Source organism: Podarcis vaucheri, assembly GCF_965113315.1.
Source record: "Podarcis vaucheri genome assembly, chromosome: 3".
Classification (NCBI taxonomy): Eukaryota; Metazoa; Chordata; class Lepidosauria; order Squamata; family Lacertidae; genus Podarcis; species Podarcis vaucheri.
In genome coordinates this window covers 15,857,863-15,883,573 of record NC_138761.1, presented here as the reverse complement: position 1 = coordinate 15,883,573, position 25,711 = coordinate 15,857,863, and the positions used below count along the sequence as shown (strand labels likewise).

The following is a 25,711-nucleotide window of genomic DNA, read 5'->3' as shown; positions in this document are numbered from 1 at the left end:
CCCAGCGCAGGCAGGCAGCAGTGAAGTTCACTGTGCATTCAATGCAAATTCTACCTTTGTACAGTAGGATAATTTCCACCCACCCAACCAGTATCCTCCAATCAGGGAAGCAAGGTGCTTTAACAGAGTTCAAAGGGCACATTTCAGCCTGGCAAAAGCGCTTGTGGTGGCTGTGATGCAAGGCTGGTGAGGGTTGTGCTCTGGTGAGGGTTCCTCACCTTTGCCCTGAGTCTCAGAAATGTAAGGTCTGCTTTCTCCTACACTGAGTCCTAGGTATCTTCCCATGTCAGCAGAATGGGCCCTACAGACTTTCCAGGACACTGGCTCATAAAATGGGACTACATTATCTTGTGAGTCACTAACCATTTCCTCATAATCATGGGCCTACAGACAGGAGCGATTTGCTTTGTACCAGCTCTAGAATTTCCTTCGTGGCGAAATAACAGAGCTAAAGTTCTTTTCAGGAGCTCTGGGGAGTATACACCAGAAATATCTGCTTCATCCATTGTTAAGCCTGCTCTCCTACGAGACACCATTGAGGGTCAGTTGTGCAGAAAACCTGAGCTCATTAAAGCTACCCCAAAAAAGAGGAAGCCAGTATTTCTAGAAGATTCAGGATGGCTTTTAACTCTGGGGAGGAAACTGTCAGTACTTGAGGAAATGTTTGAGTATCGATGAGAAATGAGCACTGCTTCTTTTCTGCATGAGCCCACAAATAGAAGAGTTCTCACAACTACAACTGACAATTAAGGCGTTAATTCCAAAATGGGTAAATAATAAGACTGGTCTGCCACAGTGTGCTGAGAAAGGGGCAGAATGTGTTGCATTTAGAGAGCAGCTTAAGATTCACCCTGGGATTCCTTGCTAGCCAAGGGTATGAATCAGAGAATATTGGTGTTTCCATATTATTTTTGTGTGCGTCTTAAATATTTGGTATGTTTTACATCTGGCCCACATTGATTTGTCATAGAACCTTCCTTTTTTAAAAACAACAATAACACAGAAAACCAAATCAATAATTTTTGCATTGTCAGAACTTCAGAATTATTGTTCAAGAAATGGCAATTCATCTGCAACAGATGCAGAAAGGTCTGGTCACAAATAGATGTGGTGGCCAGTGCAAAGCTGGGGGAGAGCCAAATATTACAAATGTAGCAGAAGAGCCAAAGGACAAGGATTAAAAAAACCCATTGCATGTTGCCAGCTCTCATGGCTTTACAGTAAATTTCATGGATTCAAATGTCCCTTAGTAAGGGAAGGAAGGAATGTAGATACGATACCTGGTCACTCCAAAAGAAGGTCAAACAAGAAGCCAAATTATTCCTTTTGTTATGTCAGTTGTGTCAGTGGATCAGGACAACTGGTTTTCAGGTTCCACAGACCTGTTCTGGCTGAATTCTTGCCTGAGGAAGAGTTCTGTGGAACCCCAAACCCACAGTGTTTATCTTACTGCCACTAGGGCTTCTATTTTTGAATCCCAGAGTTTGAAGCCATAAATCATCAGATTCACCCTTAGCAGGGAATACCACCATCATACCATATTGACAGCCAATCACAGATATTTACAAACATGCATGCGTTTTTGGTAGGTTTGCCAAAGAATGTGATATCGCAGCTAAGAAGCAGTGTTTTGGATGTTGCATTTCAACCAGGGTGGAAAAGAAGCCCTGCTGAACTACACTTTGGAAGGTAAGAATATAAGGAAGAGCTCTCCTGGACCAGTATCCCGTTCCTGCAGTCAGATGCTCCTGGGAAGCAGGGCATGAGGACAATATCACCCCACAGCTGTTGTCCTCCTCACCTCCCAGCAATAGCATTCAGAGTGAGGCCACCATTCAGCTGGGAGATTCCATTCCACTATCATGGCCAAAGCACATCAATAGGCCTGCACTTCCCTCTTTCTTCCCTCAAACAATTGCGATGCAGCCTGTTTTCTGGCACAAATCGTGCAAGAACATCAGGAGAGCCTGATGGATCCGGCTAATGGCACATCCAGCCCAGCAACCTCCTGCTCTCTCAGTGGCCAAGCAGATGTCTTTGAGAAACTCGCACAGAGGACCTGAGCACAACAGCACTCTCCCCTCCATTGCATGGAGTCAGAGGACTCAGCTACACAGCTGCAAATAAGACGTTTTAAATGCGTTGTAAAGCGCAATATACAAGTATGACACTAGATGGCAACAGTGAGCTATGCCAAATTCAATTTTTTTTTTCAAAACTTTTTTTAAAAAATAAAAAAGCATTTTCATAGCTTTTTAAAAATGTGTGTGTAGATTCTGCCAGAGTATAGCTATCGTGGCTAGTGGCCACTGACAGCCCCCTTCTCCAGATAATGTTATGACCCTTAAGCCACATCTGTTGACTGATGTCTTCATTTTGGGTTGTGAGAGCAATGACCTGACTCAGTATAAAGCATAAATCATGTGTTACCATGTGTAGTGTCCAAAGGACCCTGAAGTGTCAATAAAGTTTATAGTCTTCACTGTTATGAGAAAACATGAAAAAATGTCTCGTTTTCCTGTTAAGGTTACAGAGAATCATATCCAAATCCCTCAACTTGGGTCACAGTTCTCTTGCCCTACAAGTCCCTCTGCTCTACCTTATTTCCCACAACCTGAGGACAAGGATGGTGTGGATTTTTCACTGATTCATCTCTGTAACAAATGCAATAACTTCTGACATGAGTTGGGTGAACAGATGCATTTCAAAGATGGTGGAAAAAAGAATGAATACCAAGAGTTTGAGTTGACAGTTGAATTTGGGCTGAAACAGTCACAAACATAGATGCAGACATCTATACAAAGAAATCTGCAACTCTTAGTGTCTACAAAGGAGCAATGTGTTCCTTATTAGAGTTTTAGAATGTAGCCACACCAGCCACAATACGTTTTTTAACTGTTTCATCCTTGAAAATTTCACTGGCAATTTGTCAGGCTGTTGTATGTTCAGTTGAATGCAGGTGGTTTGGGAGTTACCTACAAAATCTCTGTTTTTATATATGAAGGTCCCTCATCCACAGAACCCCTAATTAACATGGTGCTTGGAGCAAAAAAAAAATAATAATCATAAAAGTGTGTTTTTCTGGAATCAATTTTCAAATGCAATTAAGTAGCACTTTTTAGCGAGTGCTTCAGGGAACCATGATAAAGCTCCTAGTCCACATTAAAAATGTGCTGGCACAGAGACATGTTCAGGTCTCTCCACATGGCCTACTGCAGTTGTGCAGTGCCAAAAAGAAAGGAGGAGATGAAGCCTTAAATATCCTCTGTCTTCTAAACTAGGAATGTGACTATGCTGGTGGTTCAAAGACAGTATCTTCTGGAGCTAGAAAGAGACTTGAGTTCTGTCTCTACCACCATCAGAACACTGCAGGTTGGAAGAGAGATTGCTCTTCTGTCGTTCCTGCAAAGAGGTTGCACCTTTTACTCCCTGCTGCATGCAAAGAATCAAAACAAAAAGGAAAGGAATAAAAAAAGTTGACTAACCTAACCCACCTGAGCTCGGCTCACAGGGATCAATGTCCTCATCGTCGCTGGGACATTCGGCTGAGGCCACCAGGATGTCATCCGTGGTCTGCAAAGGAAAGAAAGAGCCCATTTCAATTAATCAAACCGGTCCAACTAGGTGCTCACCTCTGTCAAACTGCCCAGGTTGGCAGGCACAGGCAGGCATCCACAACCGTAGGAGACTCACAACACTCGGTAAGCTTTTGGCTGTTGTTTTTAGATGGTGATGTCAGTTTCTTTTTTTACTGGAGAGTTAACAAAGGATTATGTCAGCGGTCCAGTGGGACAACAGGTCCTGCTCTCTTACCTCTCCATCTGCAACATCCTTTGAATTCCAATTTTGGTGCTCCTCCTCAGCATCATTTCACTACTTCATCCCTCTTCTTCCCACACCCCTCTCCCAATGATTGGACAACCCACCCCTCTACAGTTAACAAACCTGTATCTTCCTCCTCCTTTCCACCCCTTGGGGGGGAAAGATTCAGCTATCAAAACATCTCACCTGTATTTCCTCTCTCACCTGATTCTATCAGCCCCCAACCTGAAAGATGCTGGGGGAAGGAACTGCTTGCCTTCCTACCTCAGTGACTCAAGGGGCTTTGATTTATTCGTGGCCAACCCACAAGCTCAATGGCTCAAAGGCTCAAAGCTCCCAAGAACTTGGGGTATTGACCAGGACTTTTCTGATCCCCTTTTGTCCTGCTTGCAGCTGCTTGCACTGAATAATAATAATAGTAATTTATTTATACCCCACCCATCTGGTTGGGCTTCCCCAGCCACTCTGGGTGGCTTTCAGCAAAATATTAAAATACAGTAATGCATCAAACGTTAAAAGCTTCCCTAAACAGGGCAGTCTTCAGATGTCTTCTAAAAGTCTGGTAGTTGTTGTTCTCTTTGACATCTGGTGGGAGGGCGTTCCACAGGGCGGGTGCCACCACCGAGAAGGCCCTCTGCCTGGTTCCCTGTAACTTGGCTTCTCGCAGTGAGCGAACTGCCAGAAGGCCCTCGGCGCTGGACCTCAGTGTCCGGGTAGAACGATGGGTGTGGAGACAACCATCAGAGATGAATCAGAGCTGACCATCACTGCAGGATCTCGCCCTGGCAGTGGTGGCTAATCGGTTAAGTCAAATGGAGCCCCACTGACCTCAGACAGCTTCTAACTGCCTAGCATCTCATGCACAACCAGGCAGGGTGACCCTGGCCCTCAGCTCCCTGCTCTTTTGTCTCTGCATGGCCCTGTGTTGCAGAACTCAGCAGACAGATGGAGACAAGACTAGAATATTTGGCTCTGACACAACATCAGCTTTGGCTCCACCTACTGCTTGGGCTCCCTTCTGCTCAAGTCACCAGCGCTGCCTCCTGGAAGCAAATTCTCAAGTGGCGACTGAAAGCTACCATTGGAAAGGGGTCTTCAGAGTTCACAACCTATCAGGGCACTTCCGTTCCAAGCCAAGACAAACAATTAGAAAAGCAGGTGCAATTGTGCATGCACAGAAGCGGAGAATCCAGACTTAATGCATTTTCGCAGCCGGGGCTCAGTGCTGAGTAACCGCAGACCAGGCTGCCAACTCTAGAAACACATTATCTTGATGATAATAGTGGTTTACATCACATCTTCAATGTACACAGTACTTTACAGAGGAACCAGCAAAGAAGAAGAAGAAGGTGGTGGTGGAGAGATTGGATCCTTCCCCCCTAAGAACTTGTAATTTACATTTTGATAGTGGAGAGGGAAGGCAGGCTAGGGAGGGAAGCAAGAGACAAGAGTTTGTATCTGGTTGTTGGGGAAAAAAGATCCTGCCACCTCCTAAGGCAGGCTGTTCCACTAGGTAAAGGTAAAGGTAAACGTAAAGGACTCCTGGACGGTTAAGTCCAGTCAAAGGTGACTATGGGGTGCGCCGCTCATCTCACTTTTCTGGCCAAGGGAGCTAGCGTTTGTCCACAGACAGCTTTCCGGGTCATGTGGCCAACATGTCTAAACCACTTCTGGCATAACGGGATGCCATGATGGAACCAGAGCACATGGAAACTATGTTTACCTTCCCGCCACAGCGGTACCAATTTATCTGCTTGCACTGGTGTGCTTTTGAACTGCTAGGTTGGCAGGAGCTGGGACAGAGCAATGGAAGCTCACCCCGTTGCGGGGATTCGAACCACCAACCTTCTGATCAACAAGCCCAAGAGGCTCAGTGGTTTAGACCACAGTACCGCCCATACAGCTCACACCATTAGGATGTTCCTCCTAATGTTCTGCCTGATTCTAATCCATACATGGCATTCAAAAGAAGTCAAGGATGAATCTGACACCTCCTCAACTTTAAGTAAGAAGAAAATATGTTCCAGCCGGCAATGTCAATGTTGCTGACAGCAGTCGTTCCCCCATGCTTCAATTCCACTCCACCCTCCTTTTAACCCCCCCCCCCAAAAAAAAAAACTGATAGGTGAAAGATGGAAGGAAAATCTGCTTGGCAAAAAAAGAAGAAGAAGAAGAATTTTGGTCGCTGTTAGCAGCACCCATGATAAACGCCCATAATTTGCTGGGCAGCTGTTCTGAGTTTTCATTAAAGGGGGATTTAAAAGGCAAAGGAGAACCTCTGTCTTTGCCAGCAGCTTGTAATGAGATGACATACAGAGCAAAATAATCGTAACAACACATGCTTGGATTAGAGTGCCTTTTGGGTGACTGGGCAAATCCATCTTCACATTAGCATCAAACCCTCTTGGATTTTTCTTTTAAAGAGTTAAATAAGAAAGGCTTGTGTGCCAAGCTGATTTTCATTCACTGCAGTCTCCTTTTTTCTGCACAGGGACATTTAAAGCATTCTGACTTTTTTTTGGTATGTAATATATGTGTGAATAAGGCACAACACATATTTGTAACACAGAGACATAGAATAATAGAATCGTAGAGTCGCAAGGGACTCCAAGGGTCATCCGGTTCAACTCCCTGCAATGCAGAGATCTCAACTAAAGAATCCATGACAGATGGCCATCCGACCTCTGCTAAAAAAACCTCCAAGGAGAGTCCACCACCATTCCACTGCTCAACGGTGGAACATAGAGAAGGGAACAAGGAAGTTCTCAGTGACAAAACTTCTCTGGCTTTCTTGAAGATTAAGCTTAACTCAGAACTCCAGACTTGGAATCTGGCCATTACTCAAGTGTAAGAGTTCAAGACTTATCCTTGGACACGACAATGGCAAACACAAAAGGTTGCACTCTTCTTCTTTGTGCACCGCCACTTTGCTGTAAATTAGATAGGCATGCCAGCCATATCTGTTGTTCCATCCCTCTAAGTCTAAAATATCATTATTATCTAATGTAATCCAGTCTCTGATCCAACTAAAACATGCAGCATCATAGTATATTGCACTCTTCTATTGCCTCTCGAGACCGACAGATGCCAACAACAATTTATCTACTGATCTTATTTATGGCTAATTATTTACTATTTATTATTATTCATTTACTAAACCACGCTGAGAGCCACTGTGGTGCCGTGTTTTGGACTAGGACCTGGGAGACCAAATCCCCATTCTTTGCCATGGAAGCTCACTGGGTGACCTTGGGACAGTCTCTCACTCTTGGATGAACCTACCTTACAGGGTTGTTGTGAGGGTGAAATGGAGGAGGGGAAGAGGAGAAGTATGGACAGCGCCTTGGGAGAAAAGTGGGATATTAAATGTAATAAATAAATAAATAAAATACTTATTTTATTACATTTAATATGCTGCCTTTCCAACACATGGCAACCTCCTGCACCGTGTGTTATCCTCACAACAGCCTTGTGAGATAGGTCAGGCTGAGAGATAATGACTGGCCGAAAGGTTCTCGGTATTACCAGTTGTTCTTCTGTTAAATGGGCATTTTGTGGTGCCTACGACCTGCCAATTGCTTAAAAAATTATTAACCCCACTTTGATGTTATATATGTATATATTGCAGGCTTCTGGCCTCTCTTTGCTGGTTCCTCCCTCCCCGCACCCCCACATGTTTCTTCTCCATCAAAAATAAATATTTAAAATGAGAGAAGCAACTTAAATCTTTTTGGCTACCTCTTCCTGTTTGAGGCCAGGCATATTACATTCCTGAGCCGTAAGATAAACTTGCTGAAAATGAATACCTGGCTTTAAAAAGAGAGGGGGGGGTAGAGGGAGAAGAAAAGAAAAGAAAATAACCCAAACTGATGGGATTTCTAGAAGAAACCAACAGGGTGTGAAAAATTAGGATGGAGTTCATGTGGGGAGCAGGGGGGGGGAGCAAAACCCTAAAATTTCATTTCAGGAGGCTAGATTAACTGAGCAATTTTCTCGCCAAGGCTGTGTAATTTAAATTTAATTTACTGTGTGTGAAGCTGATCTCTCTGACTGTCTGTTGAGACAGTAGTAGAAAGAAAACTCAAATATGTCACATTAATCAATCCTATTCTTCGGTTTCCCTCTCCCTCGAGCTTATAGGCTTCTTCCGAGCAATAAACCACCTGCCCATCCCCCAACAAGATTGGGGGAGGGGGTTAAAGAAACAGGCCTTAACTTGTGGCACTCTATGCCAGCACTCCCCAATTCCTCTCCCATTCCAAGTTGAGGCACTTGCAGCATCCACAGCTTCTCTCCCAAGAAAACGAGCCCAACCCCATAAAGTAAAGGTAAAGGGACCCCTGACCGTTAAGTCCAGTCGCAGATGACTCTGGGGTTGCGGTGCGCATCTCGCTTTATTGGCTGAGGGAGCCGGCGTACAGCTTCCGGGTCATGTGGCCAGCATGACTGAGCCACTTCTGGCGAACCAGAGCAATGCACGGAAATGCCATTTACCTTCCCGCCGGAGCAGTTCCTATTTATCTACTTGCACTGGTATGCTTTCAAACTGCTAGGTTGGCAGGAGCAGGGACCGAGCAACGGGAGCTCACCCCACCACAGGGATTCGAACCACTGACCTTCTGATCAGCAAGCCCTAGGATCAGTGGTTTAGACCACAGCGTCACCTCAAAAAAATCTGAAGCAATTCGAGAAAGAGATGGGTCACCTTAATAGGGGAAGAAAGGTTTTGGGAATTGGAAGACGGAAGAGCTACCCACCTTGGAAGAATGGCAGATGAAGGTGATAGACTATATGGGACTGGCGGAAATGACCGGCAGAATCCGAGACCAGGGAAAAGAGGTGGTGGAAGAAGATTGGAAAAAATTTAAGAATTATCTAAAGAAACACTGTAAAATTAATGAGTGTTAGAATGGCGTTGGCTTTATAAATTAAGGGGTTTACAGCTGTAAAGATTAAGACTAAAAAGAAGAAAGGAGGTTATAAATTTGAGAAGATTGAGAGTAAGAATTTGCTAAAAAAAAGTCTGAAATTAGAATGCAGTAAGGGGAGGTATGGGGGAGTCTGGGAAATAAGTTATATGAAAATAAGGATTTGAGATTATACATGTTTTTTGTTTAGTTTTGTGTTTGTTTGTGTTGCTGTGTTTGTTAAAATTTTTTTGTGAAATCTGAATAAAAATGTTATTAAAAAAAAGAAAAGAAAGGTTTTGGGAAAATAGAGCTCAATCCAAGGCATAGCGTTAGTTAAGTCTGAAATTATTTCCTAGAGTAGAGGTGGAGAAGTGCAACAAGACCTGAACTGGAAGCTGGTACTTCTAGGATGCTGGAGAAGAGACCGGCCATCATTGCCTTCCCTAAAGCTTGCCTTTTGCTACTGCCAGCCTCCTCCATAGTAAGGATATGGGAGCCAGCCTGTCAAGAGAGGACCCCTTCCCTCTGAACTGCGTTGAACTGGGAGTGCAGAAAGACCAGCAACCGAAACTTCCTGCTCAGATAACACCTGCCTTGCTTTGCATTTAGGTGCAAATTGAATAAATGAACGAATGAAAGTAAAATAGATTGGTGCTTTTGTTTTTTGTTTTGGTAATTTATTCTATGCATGTTAGAATCGCTGCTGTTTTGTCATTTTTGGATTTACTGACATGCTCCATGCTCTATATTTTGTATACAGTAATTGGGTTATTTCGGTGTTTCCAATGTTTGCTGTAAGCCCCTTTGGGCAAAGCTCATTGTGGTGGGCTCTCATTTGTGGGGTGGGTCAGGGTTCAATCCTCTCCCCCATGCTCTTTAATATCTATATGGAGCTGCTGGGAGAGATCATCAGGGGGTTTGGGCTGGGTGTTCATCAGTATGCAGATGACACCCAGCTCTACCTCTCTTTTAAATCAGAACCAGTGAAGGTGGTGAAGGTCCTGTGTGAGTGCCTGGAGGCGGTTGGTGGATGGATGGCAGCTAACAGATTGAGGTTGAATCCTGACAAGACAGAAGTACTGTTTTTGGGAGACAGGGGGCGGGTGTGTAGGGGGATGCCCTGGTCCTGAATGGGGCAACTGTGCCCCCCTGAAGGACCAGGTGTGCAGCCTGGGAGTCATTTTGAACTCACAGCTGTCCATGGAAGTGCAGGTTAATTCTGTGTCTAGGGCGGCTATCTACCAGCTCTATCTGGTACGCAGGCTGAGACCCTATCTGCCCATGCACTGTCTCGCCAGAGTGGTGCATGCTCTACTTAATTCCCGCTTGGACTACTAAAATGCGCTCTACGTGGGGCTACCTTTGAAGGGGACCCAGAAACTGCAATTAATCCAGAATGTAGCAGGTAGACTGGTTACTGGGAGTGGTTGCCGGGACCACATAACACTCGTCCTGAGAGATCTGCATTGGCTCCCAGTACGTTTCTGAGCACAATTCAAAGTGCTGGTGTTGACCTTCAAAGTTCTAAATGGCTTCAGCCCAGTATACCTGAAGGAGCGTCTCCACCCCCATCGTTCAGCCCCAGACACTGAGGTCCAGCACCGAGGGCCTTCTGGCAGTTCCTTCACTGTGAGAAGTGAGGTTACAGGGAACCAGATAGAGGGCCTTCTCAGTAGTGGCGCCCGCCCTGTGGAACGCCCTCCCATCAGATGTCAAGGAAATAAGCAACTATCCTATTTTTAAAAGACATCTGAAGGCAGCCCTGTTCAGGGAAGTTTTTAATATTCAATGCTACATTGTTTTTAATACCTGATTGTGAGCCGCGCATAGTGGCTGGGGAAACTCAGCCAAATGGGCGGGGTATAAATAAAATATTATTATTATTATTATTATTATTATTATTATTATTATTATTATTATTATTGCCATGCATCAATCAACCAGCCTCAGGCCGTAGGGTGAGGGCAGTGGTGGGGTGGGGAAGGAGAGGGCAAATCCCTGCATCCTTGTTCTCCTCCCCACATCTGGCTTCACACTTTCTTTGACTATTCCAGCCACCCTGGAACAGGTCCCTGATAATGACTCTCGCTTGGCTGGAAGGAGGAAAAGGTTATATTGACATTCATGGCTCCACCCACCTTTGCTTCTGACTCCAACCATCACTGGCAGGTTTCCCCACCCCAAGATATTAGCTTAGAAGGGAACTTGACCCTTCAGCTGAAAAGGGTGTCCCACCCCTGACCAAGAGCACCATGGCTGAGGTCTTTTAACATATGAAAGGTATTTCATTCTCTGGAAGGAACATTACCATAATGAGAAAATTATCAGTATTATATTTCTTCCTTAAGTGCAGGAATTTGAGAGGGCCTCCTGCCTAGAAAACCAGCCAAGACTGCCTTCTCACTCCCCGGCCACTTAACACATTAGGCCACAAGTGGAAATTAATGCAACTTTCTCTGTCTCTCGCTCTCTCTTTCCACCCCATCATTCTGCATGAACACGGAGGTCCAGCTCCAAGGGCCTTCTGGCAGTTCCCTCCTCACAAGAAGTGAGGTTACAGGGAACCAGACAGAGGGCCTTCTCAGTAGTGGTGCCCGCCCTGTGAAACGCCCTCCCATCAGATGTCAAGGAAATAAATAATGATCTGACTTTTAGAAAACACCTGAAGGCAGCTCTGTTTAGAGACGTTTTTAAGGTTTGAAATTTTATTCTATTTTTAGTCCTCTGTTGGGAACCACCCAGAGTGGCTGGGGAAACCCAGCCAGATGAGCAGGGTATTATTATTATTATTATTATTATTATTATTATTATTATTATTATTATTATTATTTGCCACCGCCAATGAGCCATGAAATTCCGCACCCTTAACAAACTACAGTTCCCGGGATTCTTGAGGGGAGAGGAGCCCTGACTGCTAAAGTGCTATAAGGGTTATCCAAACAGGTGACCACACAGAGATCCTTGTGACACATTGGTTGTGCCACACGTTAAAGCAGAGAACCCAGCACATGGCGTGGCAAGTGTCCTTGGGGCAGAAACGGAAACCATAATCTCATGGTATCACGGAACTGTAGCACATGGAAGGGTATCAAGGGAGGGATCCCAAGGGTCATCTAGTCCAACCCCAATCAACGCAGGACTCTCAACTAAAGCATCCGTGACAGGTGGCCATCCAACCTCTGCTTAGAAACCTCCAAGGAAGGGGAGACCACCACCTTCCAAGGGAGTCTGTTCCATGGTTGAACAGCAATCTCCATCATAGAATCATAGAATCATAGAGTTGGAAGAGACCACAAGGGCCATCGAGTCCAACCCCCTGCCAAGCAGGAAACACCATCAGAGCACTCCTGACATATGGTTGTCAAGCCTCTGCTTAAAGACCTCCAAAGTAGGAGACTCCACCACACTCATTGGCAGCAAATTCCACTGTCGAACGGCTCTTACTGTCAGGAAGTTCTTCCTAATGCTTAGGTGGAATCTTCTTTCTTGTAGTTTGGATCCATTGCTCCGTGTCCGCTTCTCTGGAGCAGCAGAAAACAACCTTTCTCCCTCCTCTATGTGACATCCTTTTATATATTTGAACATGGCTATCATATCACCCCTTAACCTCCTCTTCTCCAGGCTAAACATGCCCAGCTCCCTTAGCCGCTCCTCATAAGGCTTTGGTTGCCCTCCTCTGGACACGTTCCAGTTTGTCAGTGTACAATCAGAAATTGCAATAAATGCGTTATAATTGCAGTCTTAAAACCTGGGACAAAACAAAAGATCCAGAGCAAGCAAACACACACACACACACACACACACACACACACACACCTGGCTGTCAAACATCAACTGTAAGGGATGTCAGAAGAAGGAGAACCTTCCAGGACAGGGCTAGAGGCTGAGAGTCACTGTGTGGCCACAGACTCATAGAGGAGTCAGAGGTGGCCTCTGCTACCCAGAAGCAGGACAGTCTCAGTGCTGCTGGCTCTCTTTCCTCTCTAATACCCCACTGGAGGAGAGCTCTGCCTACTGCTGAGCAACCAGCCAGACAGGCCCAGAAGAGGAGCCCACCACCTCGCCCCAGTCTTCGTCTGCTGGGGAGGGATCCAGAGTTGAGTCAAGAGGGGGAAGTGGTCAGTCTCAGCAATGTCTCAAGCTGAATAAGTCGAGCCGGAGGAACACTTCTGTGCTGCTACTTTCTGCAAATAAAAGCTAATTGCATTTTGCGTCTCAAGCTCTTTCCTTCCCTGTGGATGACCTGCACTTGCCTGACATCTCCTTGACATCAACTAACCTCTACCTCCTCCCCATCCCTCAAGTCATTTGGAATAACAGGTTTTGTTTACAAAGTTTTTTCCCCCTTACACACTGGGAGAAGGTGATCCGGCTGGGTGTAATTGGGGAGAATTTCATCAGAAGAGGGCCTTTGTCCTCATCAATCAAAAATGGAAAACATGCATTGGACTGGACCTTCCTCAGAGATTCTTATTTTATGGTGAGGCCCCTTGCTATTTACTAATATCCAGTAGCAATGGTTTTTTCGATGTGGCCCTTGCTGCTCATTAAAGATGCCTTGCTTATGAATCTGGGCCATGTTCCATTTCTTCGGCAGCAGCAGAAGGAAACCGTGTTAGGCTGATTAATGTGCAAAGCAGCTTTCTCTTCATCTCAGAAATCCCCTTCAGAAATCTGAGCGCTCATTTGTTTTTCCTTGGAATTGGCCCTACATCTCAGAGTTATTTAAAATGCGCACGTTGCAGTGATTAATGTGTTCAAACTAAGGAAACCTAAATGGGAATTTAAAACCAAAGCGCTTGTTTTTACTCCAAATGAAAATGAGCCTTGGAATTATGTCAGAAGGGTGAAAATAATAGCATTATTTAAGAGAGAGCATGGAGTGGTTTGGATGTGATGCTAAATCATAGTTTAGCATTACAGGAATGATCCAAGTTGAGCTTAAGGCAGGCATAGGCAAACTCGGCCCTCCAGATGTTTTTGGGACTACAACTCCCATCATCCCTAGCTAACAGGACCAGTGGTCAGGGATGATGGGAGTTGCAGTCCCAAAACATCTGAAGGGCTGAGTTTGCCTATGCCTGGCCTAAGGCTTGTATGTTCTTCCTTCCCCTACCACGCTCTAGTATGGATAGTGCTATTTTTCCAGAAAAAGAGGTGCCAAAACTCACCATGAACATCTCCCTAGTTCTCTTGTAAGGGCACTGGCACCCACTTGAGAGTTGCCGGAACTCAGTTCCAGCAAGTTCCCACTGGGAAAAAAAGCTCTGGGTATGGACATAAGGAAGCTTCTGCTTCCAGCCTAGATTAACCACGCCTTACTGTGTCATCTGAACCCAACTGCTTTTGCTTAATCTAAACTGTGGTTTGCTGAAGTAGAGCAAACTCCAAACTACAGTTTAAGAAGCTGGCTTGTTTCAACAAACCATGGTTAGCGTTAACCACATGTTAGGGTTTGGATGTAATGGAAAACTGCGGTTAATCTAAAGGAAAAGAGGGAAAAGGAGAAAGTGTGCAAGCCTGAGGCCCACTGCAGCTCTTCCTTGGAACACTAAACCATGGTTTATCACCCCATGACAACTTTCCTGACATCTACCAGGTTCTTTCCACTTTATGATAGACAATACTGAGCTAGATGGAGCACTGGTCTGATTGTGTATACAACATCTCCCTGTGTTTCGTATTACACGATAATGGGCACCTGCAAAGTAGCACCTCTAGCATTGCCAAAGCTCCACAACAGTTATCTTCATCAATACTGCCATGGTTTCCTTTTCCTTTGTTTGGAAGTGTGGGAGAAAGGAATGAGGAAAGAAAAAGGAAAGGTGAGGATGAAGTCAAGAACCTCACGACATTGCATCTACAATTTCCCAAACACCCACTTTGCAAAGGGTGTAATTCGCATATCATTCTGACACTTGCTAGCAATTTCCCCATTGATTTTGATAGCGCCGAACGGCGCCTATTTAATAAAAACTGATCGATGGCCGGTCTGCTGTACATATTGAGCCATATACTTAGAAACATTTGTACACAGGGAGTGTTTGGTGCCCATTCATTTGGCATGCGTAGTTCCCATTAAAGTTAATAGGAGTTAGGCACACATGCACTGAAATGGAGGCTGCTTTTAATTGCCTCCCAATTAGAAGCACAAGCTTCATTAGGCCTACTGCTTTGATAAAACACATATTTGATGAAACAGCTTCTGCTGCTGGAAAGTTTTCATCCAGGTGTTAGTGTAATCAGGATTTTATTTCATCCGAACAGCTCTCCTCTTTCAATTCTTTTTTTTTAAAAAAACAACACCAACAAAGAATTAAGCTGCATTTCAAATTGGTTATTTGGAAAGCTAATTTGAGGTCCTACTTAGCTAAAATCTGTTCCATGTGACCTTTGCAGTGGAACAGTTTTGCCCCTAGAAACATGCTACAAGACCAGTTTGCATCCAATATTACTTTTCTTCTTCTTTAACAGGTAAACAAAAGGTTCTAAGCCTCCTTGGTGGGGGAAATAACTTTGTGTCAATCCATCTCTAATCAGCTCTAGGCAATATACAGTGGTACCTCGCAAGACGAACGCCTCGCAAGACGGAAAACCTGCTAGACGAAAGGGTTTTCCGTTTTGGAGGCGCTTCGCAAGACGAATTTCCCTATGGGCTTGCTCCGCCCGCCAGCATTTTAAGATCGCCCGGACAGCGGAGAAGTCCTCCGCTGTCCCGGGGTTTTTTAAAATGCTGGGGGTGGGAAGAAAAGCCCTTGTCCCCCCCCCCAGCCTTCAGAAGAGGTCCGGGGACAGACTGTCCCCGGACCTGGTCTGAAGGCGGTTTCCCTAGGAACGCATTAATTGATTTTCAATGCATTCCTATGGGAAACCGTGCATCGCAAGACGAAAAACTCGCAAGACGAAGAGACTTGCGGAATGAATTAATTTCGTCTTGCGAGGCACCACTGTAGTTGATCAGGGCTGGCCCATAAATGAGGCAAGGCGAGGCAATTGTCATGGGTGGCGGGATCCACAGGGGATCCTTATGTAGATCTTTATTCCCCCTTGTTCCTGTTGTAGATCTTCACCCACCCCTTCTTCCCTGGCGGGGAGGGTGACACCATTTTGTGGTTCGCCTCAGGCGGCAAAATGTATTAGGCCAGCCCTGTGATGGGAGCCCAACATCTGAAAGTCAGTATAGTGTTAGTGGTTGGAGTGCTGCACTGGCATACAGGAGACTAGAGTTCAAATCTCCACGCAGCCACGAAGCTTGACTTTGGTCTGTTCCTCAGCTCTTAGCCTAACTCTCTTCATAAGGTCATTGGGGAGGGGGAAGACATGTGCATGTCACCTTAATCTCCCTGGAGGAAAAGTAATAAACTAAAATAACTGCAAACTGCAAACATCTGGAGAGTCACAGGTGTTAGAATTCCTGCTCTGTGATTGCAGTCATGGAATTTTTGTCTATCACTTGGCGGTGTATGTTTTGACTCCTGTGGGAAGTGATGGAGACAGGATGTTTGTGTTACTGTGTTCTGTGAAGTGGGACTATTGTCCTTTGTTCCTTCTCTTTGCTGTCTGATACTAGAGAGAGAGGGAGCCATGTTTCAGTGCTCCCTGTGTGTTTATATGTAAATAAAGTAGATTAGCCAAAATGCTGAGTTGCTGAGGTCAGTTACGCAAACTGCGAAGACTCTGCGGATCCCTAAGTGTGCCAATGTCTGTTGGCATCGGTCTCTGTGATGTTTGGGCTGAAGAAAGCTTTTGAAGCTCCTGAACAATCTACCAGGAGGAAGAGAACATGCCAGTCGGGCATGTGTCTCTGCCAGGGTCCTACTCAAGTGTAGGATGAGCTCCTGACATCCCCATCCCCATGAAATGCCATTTCCCCACTAATTAAGTAACTGCTAGAAAATGAATTCCAAAAAAAAGGCTACCTTTCTTCCATGGGGTGCATGTATTGCTTTTTCTTTTCCCTTTTCCTCACTCTTGCAACAGGGCAACTGTGCTCCAAATGAATGGGGCAATTTGGCTCTGTTTCCCCCAAAGAATTCTAGAAACCACTGCTTGCAACAGAGCTGTTAGACAGTGGAATGGATTCTCTTGAGAGCTTGTGGACTCTCCTTTGTTGTAGGTTTAAAAGTAGAGGTTAGATGGCCACCTGTCATGGGTGCTTTAGTTGAGATTCCTGCATTGCAGGGGGTTGGACTAGATGACTCTTGGGGTCCCTTCCAGCACTATAATTCTATGGTTCTACACTGAGAATTGTTAGGAGACTCCTGCTATCACCCTTGCAGGACTACGACTCCTAGGGTTCCCAGGGAAGAGGGATTCGGCACTTGTGTTCGGATGTGCTCATCATTGTGCAAACAGTCTTTGGTCAATTAGAATCAGATTGTCCATAAAAAGAAAATTCAATTTGAACAAAAATTTGTGTGAATCTCTTTTTGTTTTTGTTTTTGTTTTGTTGTTGTTGTTCCCTCCTTCCCTCCCTCCCTCCCTCCCTCCTTCTCTCCCTCTCTCTCTCACACACACACGCACAAAGACAAAAACCAATTCTTTGGCTTCTAACTGTATCACTACACCAGATTTCAACATGGGTATGCATCTTGTTTCAATAATTGAAAGGAACTGCAGGTGTGAACCTGAGGGGGAAAGACCTTGGAAATTCTTACAATGTTGCTATAGCAATAGCTTAGGAAAATATCTCTGATCTTCATTGTAGCTCTCGAGTATGCAGCTGAGTACAAGCTTGGAGTTGCCCTATCACTGGCTACACAATATCTGCAGCTTACTACATGGAGATAAGGCTTGCAAATTACTGCTGCTATAACTTAAGGCTTTGGATAACTGGTGATGGAACAAAAATAATAATAAAAAAATTCAATTTATTTTGCTGAAATTCCTTAACGCTATGCTGCTTTCTCTCTCTCGATGACCCCATTTATTGCTGCATTAAAAGGAAAGGGGGGCTGCTTAAAAAGCAAGCAAACCATTTTATTTTTATTCTTCTTGGCTTTATTATGCATAGCTAACAAATGGCATGGAAAACGCTACCTCTGCGGAAAACGATAGGAACGTCAAAGCAAAAATAGAAAACATACCAGTAGCTCCTGTTGCGGTGGAGCAGTGCCACCCTTCTGATATTGGCATTGATGTTGCTTATCTGGGTGGCACTGGAATGAGGCAGTAAGGAAGGGACTGGGGAGCAGGGGAGCTGGACTGGCTCTGCCAGTGTGTCCAAGGCAGCTCCAAGCTTGCCACCCAACTGGCTCCACCCTAGTGCCATCCAGATATGGTGCATCAATGCTGGGAGGACAGCTCTGCCCCAACACAGGAGGCACCACTGAAATAGAGGGCATAAGAACACAAGAAGAACCAGCTGGACCAGGACAATGACCATCTTGACCGGCATCCTGTTGGCCAACCACATGCACTTGGGATGGACATGGTAAAGGACGCCTGGACGGTTAAGTCCAGTCAAAGGTGACTATGGGGTTTTGGCGCTCATCTTGCTTTCAGGCCGAGGGAGCCAGCGTTTGTCCACAGACAGCTTTCCGGGTTATGTGGCCAGCATGACTAAACCACTTCTGGCACAACGGGACACCGTGACGGAAACCAGAGCACACGGGAACGCCATTTACCTTCCTGTCACAGTGGTACCTATTTATCTACTTGCACTGGCCTGCTTTCGAACAGCTAGGTTGGCAGGAGCTGGGACTGAGCAACAGGAACTCACCTCGTTGTGGGGATTCGAACTGCCGACCTTCCGATCGGCAAGCCCAAGAGGCTCAGTGGTTTAGACCACAGCGCTACCCGCATCCCAAGCTGGACATGAGCACACCAGCAATCTCACTACCTGCAGATTCCAGCAAGAGGCATTGAGAAGCATAAAGAAGCATTCTGGAAGGTAACCGAGATCCTTGATACTTAGGGGTTCTTGAGTAGGGATGTCAAGGAATTCCGACAGAATGAGAAACAGGGGAGGAAAATAATGTCCACTTGTGCTCCCCCATAAATGGTCTTCAGAGGCGTATTGTCTCCAATAGTGGAGGCAAAACACAACCATCATGACTTAGTTACCACTGATAGCTTCCATGATTTTGTCTGATCTTCTTCTAAAGCCATCCAAGTTGGTGGCCATCACCACATCTTCTGGGAGCAAATTTCATAGTGTAACTATGCATGTTAAGTATTTCCTTTTGCCTGTCCTGAATCTTCTTACTCCACAAGAACAGGCATGGCTTTTGCCAGTGCTGAGGACAGCAGCAAAGAAGTTTGCTGCAGAAGGATCCATTGGAGTGACAAAGCATCCCAGATGAAGCCGCGGGAGAGCCAAACTGGCCCTACATTGGCTTACTGATATACCAAAAAGTAGCACTTTAACATTCACTTCGCTGCATCAATGGCTTCTCCACCTGACAGCCTCTGTGTATTTGTGGCATGCCCCAACAGCCTCCATGCCAACAATGGAAATGTTGCCGTTCTTTTCTTTGTGCCTTTCAAAGCTTCTTCAGTGGCAATGCTTGAAGTAATTGCACGGGATGCAACATAATTATTCATGCAAATTGCCTTTCAGAGGTTTCAAAACCTATTTCATAAAATGTGTATGAGCGGAGCAGAATGGCCTATTAGCACACACAAACTGGCGGTCTTCAAATATGCTAACCAATTTGCACTGTGTTTCTAGGTGGAATGGAATAACATATTTTGAGTGGATTACTGGGCTAATCAGAGTTAATCCATCCTAGATGGGGAGCAGCTATTCTTTGGCAGCCTTTGAGCAAAAACCCCAAAGTACAGCTGTTGAACATCCCCAATGCATTTCATGTTAGCTTTCGTGATATTATTGCAACCTTCCTCTACAACATCTTTCATTTCTAACAGGGCTTCCCAAACTCAGATCTCTGGCTGTGTTTGGACTACAACTCCCATCATCCCTAACTGGCGGGGACAGTGGTCAGGGATGATGGGAATTGTAGTCCAAAAAAGCTGGAGACCAAAGTTTGGGATGCCCTGATCCAAAAGAAGGGTGGTGCTATATGTGAGAGGGCTGGTTTTACCCAAGCATGTAAGAACCCATGAAAAGCCTGCAGGCTGATGGGCTGATGGCCTATCTAGTCCAGCATCCTGTTTTCACAGTGGCCAACCAGATGCTTGCAGTAAGCCAGCAAGCTGCACATGAGGGCAACTCTGCCCACTTGTGATGCCCATCAACTGGTATTCAGAGGCATGATGCCCCTGACAGGGGAGGTAGAATGTAAAATACACACCAATGTCCCTGTTTCCCCTTCTAAAATATTGGAGGGTGTGTCTTGCATGCTTTGGATCTCCATTTAGATAAATTAAGGGGACCATCACAGGGATGGAGACGATCACTAAATACCTGCAGATCCAGCAATGTCCAGTCACTTAATGCCCATAGTTCATTATCAGGTGCAGGTGAACTAATGCCAGTGTACTGGAAGAAGCAAAGATCACCAGTGTTGAAGCAATTGCTCTTCAACATCAACTTCATGGAACTGGTCATGTTGTGCAGATGCCTGATTATTGTCTTCCAAAGCAACTACTCTATTCCGAACTTAAAAATGGAAAGTATAATGCAAAATAGGTTTAAAGACTCTCTCAAGGCAAATCTTAAAAAAATGTAGTATAAACACTGACAACTGGGAAGCACTGTCCTGTGAGTGCTCCAATTGGAGAACAGCCTTTACCAAAGGTGTCATGGGCTTTGAAGGCGCTCGAACTCAGGACGCAAGGGAGAAACGTGCTAAGAGGAAGGCACGCTTGGCAAACCCTTGCTGTGATCACCTCTCACCTGTAAACCTATGTCCCCACTGTGGAAGGACGTGTGGCTCCAGAATTGGCCTCCACAGTCACTTACAGACCCACTGTTAAAACTGTGTTTATGGAAGACCATCTTACTTGGCTACGAGTGATCACTGAAGAAGAAGATCAGGCAAGCAATGTGAGGGCATTACAAGAACATAAGAAGAGTCTGCTCTCACAGTGGTCAACCAGAAGACTACAGGAAACCAGCAAGAAGGATTCAAGCACATAAGCACTCTCCCCTCTAGTCCAGCCAATCTGTTCTCCCAGTGGCTGCCCAGATTCCTATGGGAAACCCTCTGAGCAGGACCAGAATACTCTCTCCTCCTGTGGTTCCCAGTGGCTGGTATTCAGAGGCGTTGCTGCTTCTGACCAAAAGACAGCAGCTGCCCCATTATAGGCATCCAGCAGCGTAGCAAATGCTTTGCAAAAGATGCCTTCCAAGCGGATCAGCTTGGGAAGCTTTTATAAGATTATGCTAATAATTAAACCTTCCGCCGAATGTATCGATTTGGTACTTTAGAAAGGCGGCCGCCGTGCGCATCCGTCAAAGCGCCGAGGATCCTGAATGCAAATAGGGAAGCCGGGCAAAAGCGCCGTGTCTCTTTCCACATCCCAAATCTGAAAAGCTGCGGAGGGAGCCTCAAAGATGCGATTACGATTTGCGCACGCTGGAGTGGCAAGCGTAGGCTTCTCACCAAATCACTTCCAGTTACGTGAAGCACTTGTGGCCTACGTCCCTTTATTAAGTGTGTGCCGTAAGTAGCAATAAGGATAATTTCCCTGCATTTTACTTACCATAAATCTGACCTTAGTCATAACAGCCCAGAACACCTGACGTCAGTACATGAGCGGCAATGGATTTGGTTGGCTCAGAGTTTACGTTGAAGAATCCAAATATTATTCTTAATTTACGACCTGCTCCTCTCAGCCAGAGATAAAGCCCATTTAAATCCCACATCATTCGAACACAAGAAGGTTTAGCAGTTGCTCAACTGCCTTCCTGAAATCAATGAGACTTAAAAGTGCTGAACTTTGGCTGGATCAAGTCTATTCTTTTGATCAGTGGCTAAACAGCAGGCGGGGGGAATCTCTGCCCCTCCAGATTTTGATGAACTGCAACTCCCCTCACCCCTCGACCATCGACCATGTTTGCGAGGGCTTATGGGAGTTGTAGCTCAGCAGTGTCTAGAGGTACAAATGTCCCCCACCCTGCTATATGACACCCTGCTTTTGAATCTTGAAGCGCACCTTGCAAAACGTGTCCCTTTTGCTTCGAACGGCAGGAAAGTTTAAGGAGGTTCAGTCCAAAATGGAGGGAAATGTCGTTCAGTGTGCTTTTTGCACCTCATCCGATTCTCCCAAACATGCATGTGAATCAGAAGGAAACTCTCTGTGTGCAAAAAATACACACCTGCACATTTACATTGTGCACACACACATATATATCATATGTATTACACACACATATATAATATAAAAATGCATACAAAATGCATATTTTATAGGAAAATGCATATTAGAAAAATGCATATTTATAGGACAATGCATTGGAAAGCATTGGAAAATGCATTTTCATTTTTTACTGTTTCCATCAAATGAATAGAAAGCATTGGAGAATGTACATTTTACTGCATGCGAAATGCATTAAATTTAATTTTAGACTTTCATACCTTTTCAAAAAACGGGAAAAAAGAGAAAAATCACCAGAAAAGAAGTGAAATTAGGCTGCTCAATGTGTTCCTAACCCAAAACATATTGCTTTAACACCAGCAATAGGAGAGGGTTCTCCACCATACCTGAGGACAACTGGCCAGCTAAGGAAGTGTAGCGCAGGCCATGCGGCAAAGACAGCTTTGCCTTGCAACATCTCACTGCCATTCCCCACCTCCCAGCATCTGCTGTCTGAAGGAGCTCACTCACTTGGCCTAACAGTAGGGCCGGCCCTATCCATCAGCAATACCAGGGCAGTTCACAATAACACTATGCAAAACAAACGCAACTCCAATGAAGTCAGCATACTAAAATAGAATAATATACATTGTAATCCACAATAGACAGGCTGTGTACTACCCAGACTCAGCATTAAGAGCCCACAAATTACCATCTCTGACAAACGTCCCATCTGCCTGCTGAACAGGCAGCATGACAGAAAAAGAAAGAAGGAGAGCCAATAATTCAATTTAAATGCATCTGGAGGTGTAAGGAGGGTGAATATTTGGTTCAGCCTACATTGCTCAAGATTTTCTTTATGCAATGAGGCAATCTTAATTGAGATTTTACATATGTTTGCTTCAGTTCAGCAGAGAGTGTGGGGTGGGGGAATGTGGCTGAGAAGCAGGAAGAAAAGTTCCAAAGCTAATTAAAAACGGTTAACATTTAGGTGTTGGAAACAATAACCTGTCATGGACCTATCAGCATGAATTCTCCCACAAAGCTTTGCTTGGTTTCACAGATAAACCTGTTGTTCTGTACTATCCCATGACACCAATTAAAAAATTAATTTGCTCTAAGAAGCAACCGTACCTGCCGAACAGGATAATGGCTTGATATTCAAACCTTTTTGTTCCACGCTCAGCGTGCTATAAAAGAAGGCTGGCTTCTTTAATGTTAGTTCCTGGAGCGCTGGGTGGAGAGCTGTCCTCAGCCTTTCACAGCTGCTTGCCCAAGATTTATGATTATGCTGCCTGAGATTAAGTCGGGAGACTGACTCAAAGCCAGTTATGAAGCAGATGTTCACAACTGGCTGTGGATCCTAGAGATGCGACTGTCATTTGTCTGAGGCAAACCAGAGCCCTGATCGCACACAGAGGGATTGCGGAGAAAAGCACATTGTTGGAACTATGGACTTCGCAAGCACAAGTTCTGGTAATGGCCGCCAACAGATGACTTTAAGCAGCCAGGGATAGTGTGGCAGGGCTGTACCCAACATCTAGCCAGCTCAGCAGGATGGTCAATCTGGAAACCTTGGCTCATGTTCTCCTGTCCTGTCCCCTTTATAAAGATCTGAGGAATGAGATCATCACCCCACCCCCAGGCTGCCCATCTGCGGCCACATTGTTCTTTCTTTTATCAGATCAAAATGATCAGACAACAGCCAAGGTTTATCGAGGGTGCAATGGGATTAAGGGCCACTATCTGAACGATAATCTTGGTCATTTGATGGCCCTTTTTACCCATTGTTGTCTTTTTAATTGTATATATTGCTTGTTTTATGTTGCTATGGCCATTGGCTAATGCGAATAAAGTTTATCTATCTCTATGTCAGCAGGATGGAGAAGGGGAGAAACACAGTTGTGGCAAAGCTGGTGTGGTGCAAATGTGATGGCAGGAACAATCCTGCGCATTTGTACCACCCCAACCTCACCACCACCACACTCCTCCCTGCTCTCTATCCCAGTGTGTTGCATCAATTCAGCTCGATGCTGGCCTGCTGTGTCCAACACCCTGTCCAGTACTAAGAATAAGCCCATCATTGGTGACCAGCCGTAATGGCTGTGTACGGTTGTGCATATGGGCTGTCTGCAGGTTTCCCATAGACATCACGTTGGCTAGTGTTCATTACAGGATACTGGACCGAATGGGCCTTTGGTCTGATCCAGCAGAGGTCCTACTTATGCTCTTATGGTGAGCCATCAAAGAAATGCATGTATGTGTGTGAATCAGGAGTTTCTCTCCAATCTGCCATATAGGCTCTGGAGGAATAAGCCACTTGACGGGTCTAATGCACGTACTCCATTCTGGCAATCCTGAGTGACTTGAATAGAGCTGGTGAAAAATGCATGTTCCTGGTGGACTGTGACCACATTCAACTCCTCTGGCAGCCTCCCTACCTAATCCCTATTCTAGTTTTGCGGCAGGTGGTTGCACAAACACACAGCTCCCTCCTACCTCTGTGCTCGACAGCTGCTCTGGAGTGGCAGGCTGCCACAGTTACCTTATTGTCAGAATCCTCCAAATGTTTCCTCCGCAGAGTGGTTCGACATGGTTATGGAACAGACCACAGACCAGCTATTTGCTGCACAGATTCCAGGGGATGACTAATATGTGTTTGGCAGTGCTGTAGGTGCCTGTTGAAAATCAGCTGCTTGTAGATTACAGTCTCTGGCTATGTTTACTCTGTACATTCCATAAGCGCCTAAGGATTATGTCTCCAAGACAGGGAACATGAACTTGGAATGAAAAGGCAGAACTAGAAGAAGTCCCCACATTTCAACCATTTCCCTGTTTGCTGGGTTATGATATTTAGTTACAAAGTTGGACTTTCTTTGGTTTCCCCACACTTGCTCCAAAAATGAAAGAATGGCACAGCCCTGTGTGATGAAGGGTAAGCAATATGATCTGCTACCAGCCTCTCAGGAAAATTTGTGACTTTCATGGATTATCATCACAGTTCTACAGGTAAGAGATTTCTTCCTTCTTTTTTACACTAGGCTTCAAGTTTCCAGGTACAGAAATGAGTGAAAAACTTCCCCACTTAAAAAAAATGAAAGAACACGTGGTTATAGGCTAACCTCTGTAGGCTTTGGGATTGGGCTCAGTAAATCCAGCTGCCTTTTCTGAAGAAGAAAGGAGAGACAGTAATATAATTGCAGTTCTGTGCCTGGAAAGCCCACTGCACTCTTGATCAGGAGTATGACAGGGATTCCAAATATCTGGATCCAAAGAGGCATCATGAAGCTCCCACAATGCTGTGAGTGTTTGGATACAGTTTGCAAATCCTAACTCAAGTGTTGCACCCGGTATGGCCGGGAAAACCACCTGTGGCCCTCCAAAAGTTGCCAGATTACAACTCCCATCATCCTTGACAACAGGCCATTCTGGCTGTGTCTAATGGGAACTGGAGTCCACTGACACCTGGAGATCCATGGGTTTACCATCCCTAATGAACGGAGGGACTGTGGGTTCATTCTTTGTGACATTGTGACACCAAAGGCTTTAAAAAAGCCAGCACATTCCCCACTTTGTGACTCTCTACAGGAGGGGTCGGCAAGGTTTTATCTGCCTGGGCCGGTCAAGTCCCGTGGAGATCTCTCTGTGGGCTGGATTGTGCATGCGCAATTTCCAGTGCCTAGGCATGCGCAGATGTGATTTCTGGCATCTGCGCATGTGCAGACGTGATTTCCGGCGTTGCGGAAGCGAGGTGCCATGCCATGCCAGTTTAGCAC

At 45.3% G+C, this 25,711-nt stretch overlaps 1 protein-coding gene across 38 annotated transcripts in view; it reads right to left on the bottom strand.

The window, feature by feature from the left end:
• NRXN1 (neurexin 1) overlaps nt 1-25,711 on the bottom strand; it is a 1,008,670-nt gene that overhangs the window by 21,863 nt on the left and 961,096 nt on the right. For 24 of the 38 annotated variants that reach the window (XM_082217236.1, XM_082217269.1, XM_082217258.1 and 21 more), the window contains one exon: nt 3,486-3,573. In XM_082217236.1, coding sequence (XP_082073362.1) covers nt 3,486-3,573 — 88 coding nt within the window. Of the gene's footprint in view, nt 1-3,485; nt 3,574-21,341; nt 21,722-25,711 lie in introns of those variants that run through there. The other 14 variants (XM_082217247.1, XM_082217245.1, XM_082217270.1 and 11 more) reach the window with 3 other exon arrangements.